Here is an 8,659-nt window from a genome sequence, read left to right as displayed (position 1 = left end):
GCGGGGCGGCTCCCCGCGCTCTCCTTGCCGCCGAGCCCGGCCCCTTCCAATCGGCCCAGCGACCGGCATTTTCTGTCGGTAAAATCACACCCCTCCACCCTCACCTTTAAGGATTACACTGTTCGCGTCCCCTTTAAGAGCCCTTTGCTCTAATTGGGTGAGATCTCACGGCTCTGCAGCGTGATTGGCCGTGGCGCTGTGCAGTCCCCGCCCCCTTGTAGTCATTGGGCGGAGGCGGGCGACGTCGCTGGCTGGGTGCGGGGCCGGCAAGATGGCGGCGGAGCAGTTGAGCGGCATCCCTAGCGTGGACATCGACCCCGACGGCGTCTTCAAGTACGTGCTGATCCGCGTGCGGCCGGCGGGGGGCCATGGGCCCGCCAGGGAGATCGTGCGGGGCCACGCCTGGGCCGAGTACCACGGTGAGGGGCGGGGCCGCGTGCCGCGGTGAGGGGCGGGGCTGTCAGTGAGCTCGTGGACCCCGCCTGGGGCCTGCCCCGGCCCGCCCGCTGTGCTCGGGGTGAGCAGAGCCTGGCTGTGACTTGGCAGTTGCCCGGGGCTGGGGCCCGCCCTCAGGCTGGTGCCAGGGCAGGTTAGGGTTGTGACTGGCACCCAGCGCAGCGCAGGCAGGACTCCTGGGTTCCAGGCCTGGCTCCGCTCGAGCTCCCCTTGGCCCTGTGCCTCTGGGTTCCCATTTGTAATGCGGGGCGAGTGACTGGGTCCTGGGGGCTGCGTTCAGTGATGTGGGCCAGGCGCGGGAGAGGAGCAGTGTCTCCTCCGCGGGGCCAGTGGCTGCCCCAGGGCCCCACGTAGGTGCCCAAGGGATGTAGCTCAATGCTGAGGCTGCCGTCAGGGTTCCCAAAGGGCCGCACTTAGCTCTGAGTGCAGCAAACTGATCACGATTTGCCTTGTAATGGTACCTGCCTAGTGTATGGAGGGATCCCCCACCGCTGCAGCTGAATACAAATAGTTGCAAATGGTGCTGTTGATAACTGAGCAGAAAGTTCATCTCGAGTTCGATGGGCTGGGATTCTTTCCAACTATTGGAAATCCTAGGAGCAGTCTGTTCAGATCTGGATCCATAGTAACTGCGTCTGGAGATGGGAAATGGGACCCATAGTGGTGAGCCATCAGATTGTGGTTCCTACCAATCCTGTATCCCTTTAACTGTGGGTAGAGTTGGAGCATGTCTTTAAGCTGCACTTGTATGTGTGGGGTAGGTAGCACATGTGTGAATTCTATGTTCCATATATTACACATGGACCAAGAATATCCCCAGGGAAGGAACTTTAATAGACTTTTGTTTACATTCATCCTACAATGTCTCCCACCGTAGCTGATATTTATGACAAGACTGCGGCAGAAATCGAGAAGCAAGGCTACGACTGCGAGTGCTTGGGCGGGGGCAGGATCTCCCACCAGAGCAAGGAGAAGAAGATCCACGTTTATGGATATTCTGTGGTAAACAAGGAGCCATGGGAGGGTGCTCTTGGTTTGATTGAGAAACTTGTAACCAGTCTTGAAGGGAGTGGGTGGAGAGGGGTTCTTTTCACCTATGCTGGTATCTTTGCTGTCTGAGCAACAGCACCAGCCTGGAACCCCCCGCACTCACAGCCCGTGCAGTTTTGACATGGAAGCCGGCATCTTACCACTGTCTAATGGGTATAAGGTAGTGAAGCTTTAAAGTTATTGACTTATTAGTTAGGCTGGTAACCAATAGCCCTTCCTGAAGGCTGGGGCTGTAAGACCAAAAAAACATCATAGTGTGGGGTTGCATCCCTGACTATCATGGTCAACAGCCATTGATGGACCGATCCTCCATGAACTTATCTCCTTTTGGGAACCCACTTATACTTTTGACCTTCACTATACACAGCCCATGGCAAGGAGTTCCACGGGGGGTGTGTGTGGGGGGGTGTTTAAACCTGCTGCCTGTTAACCTGCTGTAGTCTAATGCCTGGTCTAAACACAGTTTTTGTACCAGTATAACTGTGTCAGTTAGGGGTGTAACTTTTCTACTGATCTAGTTAAGCTTGTACACCCTTTATTGCTTTAACTACATTAGTATAGTTAAAGCAGTACAATCCCCCTGATATGAATGCAGAAATGTCTGTATAAAGGTGCCTTATCCTTGTATAGCTTATTCACCATGGGAATAGCTATCCCAGTACAAGCACATCTATGCTGGTGTGACCGTGTTCCTCTTGGGGGATTGTTTCTTTAACTGTACCCACCTAATTAAGGCTTGTGCTTGTGGCTGCTTCCATTTTGAGAGCAAAAGCCAAACAGGCAAAGAAAGAAGCCGAATTGAAATAAATTCATGGACTGCTGCTCGTCACACTGGGCACAGAGCAGTAGGTGTTGCCAAGGAGCAGTTCAAAGGGCTAACAGTGACCACATGACACTGTTTGTTCTTGGAGCAGAGAGAACTGTATGGGTCCCACCCAGCTCTGGGAAATAGTTTAATCTCCCTCCTGCGACTTATTCTCCACCTTCTCCCTTCACTGCCTCTGCCAGAAACACTCTAGAGCCCCAGACCTGCCCTAGATAAACCCAGTAAGAGAGAGGTACCTTGTGTGGCCCAAAGATGCCACCACTCTCCAGAGTCTTCCCAACTCTAATCTCCTCTAGGAGCAGGGACAAGGTGGGGCCAGGACTGCCCTGCCCTGATGCTCCAGTTCTGGGCACCTGGTGCCAAGCTGCAGTGTGTTCAGTGTGGATTGTTGCCAGGTGTAGATGGGAGTCATTTGGGAGTTTTAGGCAAAGCGCTGGTGGCCTCTTCCATACCCAGATCATCCTCTCGGCTTCTCTTAGTGCTCAGGGCTCTGTCCCCAGGACTCTTCCTGAGCCCTTCGCAGTTCACAGCGCTGCCTTTTTCCTCTTCCAGGGCTTTGGTCGAGCAAAACACTCTGTGTCCACAAAGATACTGAAAGACGAGTATCCAGACTATGCGGTCACCTGGGCTGATGAAGGCTATTGACCTGGCTGTACTCCTACGGCAGCAGACATCACTCCCTTTTCCTAGGACTGAGAAGCCCAAGTCGTTGGCTGGGCTTGTGGGAGCAGAACCTGCACTGGCCAGTGCTCTGGAGCTGCCTGGGCTCCACTATTTCCTTGTGTCTGAAGCTTCATGGAGGATGCGAGTTCATTCTGCTGGGAAGCTTCTGACAGGAGAGGGACAAGCCTGGAGCATGGGGAATTCACCAGCCTCCACACCCTTCGGATCCAGGAATTGTCTCAGCGCTGGAGTCTTGAGCTGCATCTGCCGAAGGTGGAAATCCTGGCCCCAGTGAAACTGGGGGGGTTGCCATTGATCTCAGGGAGCCAGGACTTCTCCCTGAATGTTTACAGTGAAAATTAAACAGTATCTTTACATTTACAATAGTCTAAATAGTCTGATTTACAATAGTCTAAAGCAGGGGTAGGCAACCTATGGCACGCGTGCCGATTTTCAGTGTCACTCACATTGCCCGGGTCCTGGCCACCAGTCCGGGGGGCTCTGCATTTTAGTTTAATTTTAAATGAAGCGTCTTAAACATTTTTAAAACCTTATTTACTTTACATACAACAATAGTTTAGTTATATATTATAGACTTATAGAAAGAGACCTTCTAAAAACGTTAAAATGTATTACTGGCATATGAAACCTTAAATTACAGTGAATAAATGAAGACTCGGCACACCACTTCTGAAAGGTTGCTGACCCCTGGTCTAAAGCATCTTCAATAGGCATTCCATTGCAAACATTTCGAGCGTTACCAGTTAATTTCGCAGTCAGGGTAGGAACTATTATCAGGGATTTCATGTATTATACACAGCCTTTCAAAGGTAGTCAGATATGCAGCAATATCATCGTCCTCACTGTATGCAGGACGTAAGTGTTCCCACTTATGGATTTTTTGGAGTGATGGGAGTCATTGGGGTCGGGGGGTTCTGGTTCTGCTTTAGCAGGTCCAGTTGGTGTGTTCACACTCTCGCTCTCTTTCTTCTTTCGCTCTTTCTTTTATCTCTGGTTCTTTCAGTTGCAATAATCTCTGGTGCTCACTCACTTTTCTACAACCTGCAGCCTAAAAAGCTCCAACTTCGCAATCGCTTCACTGCTTTCACTCGTTTTCCTGTTCCTACTTCCCTTTCCCGAAATAAGCAAACAGAAAATAACAAAACTGTGACCTCCTCCTGGCTGTTCTTAGCCACTGCACTTAAGACTCACTTAAAATCACAAATATCAGTGCTTAAAGTGTGAACTTCACTTGGAGTAACAAGCTGCACATACACCCTGCTCGCCGCACCACTGTGACATTATGGTGTTATCTCAACTGGTGATCTGCAATCCTTGACTGTGGGAGCCAGCCTTACCCTGCTCTGCTGTGAGAACCCCCACTCCTGGGCTGTTCACGCACAGCCTCTAGCATGTAAGCTGCTTGGATTGTGCAACCGAATAACACTAGCCAATATCTCTGGTCCAAAACACAACCCTAAGAACCTCTGTCTTGCAGGGTCCAGTTATGCCCTCTGGATGATGCAAGCTTATATGAGTTCGTCAATTTAACAAAAAATTGATATCCCAAGGGGAGTCTCTGAGGCTTCAAACCAAACACACTGCTTCAGGTAGAATAAACCAACAGATTTATTAACTAGAAAGGTAGATTTTAAGTGATTATAAGTCAAAGCACAAGAAGTCAGATTTGGTTAATGAAATAAAAGCAAAATGCATTCTAAGTTGATCTAACACTTTCAGTGCCCTTACAAACTTAGATGCGTCTCACTATAGGCTGGCTGGTTCAGCCACGCTCTCCCCTTTGATCAGCGCTTCAGTCACTTGGTGGTGATGTCTGTAGATAGAAGTGGAAGAGAATGGCAAACGTCTCTCCCTTTTATCATGTTCTTTCTTCCCTCTTGGCTTTGCCCTCTTCCCCCCCCCCCCCCCCACACACCTTCAGAGTCAGGTGAGCATTACCTCATCGCAGTCCAAAACTGACCAAAGGAAGGGGGGTAATTCACTCAGAGTCTAACAGATCCTTTTGTTGCTGCCTAGGCCAGCATCCTTTGTTCCTGTGAGGCTGGGCTGGGTTTGTCTCATACCTGCCCTGATGAGGTGTGAACTGCCTCTCTGCTCTTGGAGAGTTTTTGTCTGCGCTTATTTTAAGCCATGAGGATACATTTTCAGCATCATAACTATATACATGAAATTATAACCTATAACATTACTATAACAACAATGCTCAGTGCATCATGAGCCTTCTGAAGACACCCAACAAGACAAACTTTGCATTGGATACCACACAATTACTTTACAAGGATGAATATGGGGGTGCTAGGTGTTTCCCCGAGGTACAGAGTGTCACATCCCCCTACCGGACCCTCTGCCCCTTGTCTGATTGGGGGAACCTGAAAAAGGACTGTAACTTGGCCTCCAGATCCCCAGATTGCCTAATAAGGCCACCCCAGAACTTTGGGGACTGGGGCTGCATCTGCAGCCTGCCCACTAGGCCTGCTGGCCTCTACATGAGCCCCACTACACCCTACAAACATCTGCACTTGCTTGGTGCCTGTGTTGTTGCAAGGTTGGAGTTCCCACATACCCAAGCTCTGCCTCTAGGCCTGTGCCCTGCTGCTTCCCTCCAGGCGTCCATCCACCCGCCTGCCACCTACATCCCAGAGCAATTCACAAAGCATGGGTGGAGCCTGACCCGGAAGGCATGCTCAGAGGTTGGCCCCTACTGGCTTGGATCCAGTTCAAAATCTGGTTGAGGAACTGCTGCTGCCCTTCAAACTTCTAGCCCAAAGGTTTGAGCACTCTGTGGAGGTGTGGGAGACCCAGCTCAATTCCCCAGTCTGCCTGATGGGGGCAGAGGGTATGAATAGGGGTCTCCCACCTCTCAGCAGAGTGCTCGCACCACTGGGGTTAGTCTGACATGGGCTCTGTCAGTCTGCTATTCTACTGGGGAGAACATAAGTCACGGAGGTCACGAATCTATGACTTCTAGCAACCTCCGTGACTTCAGCGGTGGGGAGCTGTGGGATATACCGCCGCCTGTGGTGGGGTACCCCACAGCTCCCAGCCGCTGGTGGCGGGGGAACCCCTGAGCTCCTGGGCAGTGGGGGGGGGGCAACCCCCGAGCCCCTGGCAAGCTCGCAGGCCACCCCTGATCTTCCTGCCACCATGGGCCCCCGGAGCTGCTGATGGTGGGGGCATCCCACAGCTCCTGGCCCCCATGGGCAGCGGGGGACCCCTGGAGCTACAGGTGGCAGGGGGACCCCGCAGCCCCCAGCTGCTGCAGGTGGCTCCTAGGCCCTGCGCAGCTGCCCCCCTTCAGGCAATGTGGGGATCCGCAGATCCCCATTTTGTCAGGGATATTTTTAGTAAAAGTCACCAACAGGTCACGGCCAGGGCCGATGAGAGTGGGGGGAAAACTGGTACAAATTACCGGGTCCGGCGGTCCGGAAGGAGGCCCGGCTTCCCCCTCCCCCCCGCCCCGTTGGCCCTGTTTAGTTGGTCTGCCCTTGCTGGGGGGCCCGAAAAAAATTTTCACCAGGCCCTGAACCCGCTCTTGGCGGCCTCTGTCACGGCTTCTGTGAATTTTTCTGTTTTGCCCGTGACCTGTCGGTGACTTTTACTAAAAATATCCAGGACAAAATCTTAGCCTCACTGCTGATTGATGGGAGCAGGGCACTGGGCACAGGGTCTCCCACTTGGTGGGCGTGCCCTCACCACTGGGCTCCAGAGTCACTGGCGTCATCTATCCTCAGTGGCACAAGAGGTGAAACCGGGGAGCCCCTCCCCGTAGCTCAGTGATTAGAGCATGCACAGGCACCGGCTTTCCAAAGTGCCAGGAGTGCTCAATCCCCAGCTCTGCCCAGGCCATGCCCCCCACTGCACCCCTTCCCCCAAGGCCCCACTCCTGCTTCACCCCCTCCCTCGAGTGCGCCGCTCTTCCCCCTCTCCCCAGAGCCTCCTGCCTGCATGCTGTGAAACAGCTGATCGTGGGAGGTGCTGATCCATGGGGCTTGGGAGGAAGCTGATGGGGGGCTGCCGGTGGGTGCTCAGCACCCACCATTTTTTCCCCATGGGTGCTCCAGCCCTGGAGCACCCATGGAGTCTGCGCCTAGGAGAGCATGCTCCTGAGCAGTCCCTCTTCAAATCCTTTCTCCCCACAGGCAGAACCTGGGTCTCCCACAGCCCCACTGAGTGCGCTAGACGTTACAACATGGCTCCCCCTCCTCTGCCACGGCCATTTGTGTGGTGTGGGTGAGGCCGGCCCCGTCTCATTCCTGCAACAAATGTCTGCGGCTCAGAAGCCCCCTGACTTGCGCTGATCGCTAAGCAGCAATAGGCCCAGACCTAGGCTTCTAGCTAGGGGTGGGGGAGCGGGAGGAGGACTAGGATGCTCTCATTGGCTAGTTTAGGATGCTCTGCACCTAGCTTGCTGGCTTTGTGGATCCCACTTAAGGCACCTGCCTCCCCGCACTCAGTGTATAGAGCCTGGCTGCTTAACTCAGCCTTTGGGGATCGCCGTGGTGTGCCTGTGATTTTTCTAGGCACCTAAGAGTTGGTGGTGTAATGCTCAGCATGGCAAGGCCTGAGTCCCTTTGGAGATCTGGGCCTGAGTGCTTGGGAAGCTCCCTAACCCCTTTAACTGTGCTTGTTCCTAAGCCAGACGCAACAATTTCAAACAAACCGCAACTGGCCAAGCAAAGCTGGGGAACTGCAAATGGCCCTGGTAGCCTCCCCTGTAAAACGAGGTCCTTATTAGCCCCGGGGACACCAGCACTGATTTTGAATGGTCAGGTAGAGCACTGGATGTGCTGCACGTACTGCCCTGTTATTCAGGCCTCTGCTACGCGGCTCTGAGCAGGAAATTGCTGCTTAACATTTAATCAAGACTCCCTCTGTCTTGCCCTGGGCACAGATTATTCCTGGATATTGCAGGTTTGTACATGTCCTGGCAGGAGTTTTAGAGGTCACCTTGGAATTCAGAGGCAGTGATCTCCCTGCAAAACACAGGAGCACGTGGCCTACACTGAAGGGGAAGAAGTGAGAACATTTATGTTTTTTTTAACAGTTGACTACAGGGAGTTCTGAGGCAAAGCACAAGAGTTAGGTACTGCACAACATTTTAATTAAAAAATTAGAATGATATAAAATGAATTAAATTGATGAAAAATTGGCTAACTGATGATAGGTTTCAAAATATAATTGTAAAGGGGGAATTGTCATTGAGCAGGTGCGTTTCCAGTGGGGTCCTATGGGAATCCATTCCTGGACCTACACTAGTCAACATTTTTATCAATGACTTGTAAGAAAACATAAAACCATCACGATTAAGTGTGCAGCTGACACACAAATTGGGGGAGTGGTAAATAACGAAGAGCCAGCAGGTCACTGATTCAGCGCGATCTCGATTGCTTGGTAAACTGAGCGCAATCAAACAATGTGCATTTTAATCTGGCTAAGTGTAAATGGAGACACTGAGGAACGAAGAGTGCAGGCCATAGTTATAGAACGAGGGAAGCAGGGACTCTGAAAAAGATTTGGTGGTCGTGGTGAACTCGAGCTTCCAGTGTGACGCTGGCCAAAAGAGCGAATGTTAGGCTGGGATACATAACTGTGAGTCGGAGCCAGGGCCGGCTCTGGCTTTTTGGCCGCCCCAAGCAAAAAAAA

At 52.2% G+C, this 8,659-nt stretch overlaps 1 protein-coding gene across 1 annotated transcript; it reads left to right on the top strand.

The window, feature by feature from the left end:
- The first annotated feature begins 218 nt into the window (after nt 1-218).
- PHPT1 (phosphohistidine phosphatase 1) lies at nt 219-3,376 on the top strand. Its single transcript, XM_024223830.3, has 3 exons — nt 219-419; nt 1,334-1,458; nt 2,885-3,376. The coding sequence occupies exons 1-3, from the start codon at nt 272-274 to the stop codon at nt 2,975-2,977; spliced, it is 366 nt and encodes a 121-aa protein (XP_024079598.1). The 5' UTR covers nt 219-271; the 3' UTR covers nt 2,978-3,376.
- Nucleotides 3,377-8,659: the final 5,283 nt, after the last annotated feature.

Source organism: Terrapene carolina, unplaced genomic scaffold (genome assembly GCF_002925995.2).
Source record: "Terrapene carolina triunguis isolate 2854851 unplaced genomic scaffold, T_m_triunguis-2.0 Scaffold23694, whole genome shotgun sequence".
In the NCBI taxonomy this organism is placed as follows: Eukaryota; Metazoa; Chordata; order Testudines; family Emydidae; genus Terrapene; species Terrapene triunguis.
This window is presented reverse-complemented; position numbering and strand designations above follow the sequence as displayed.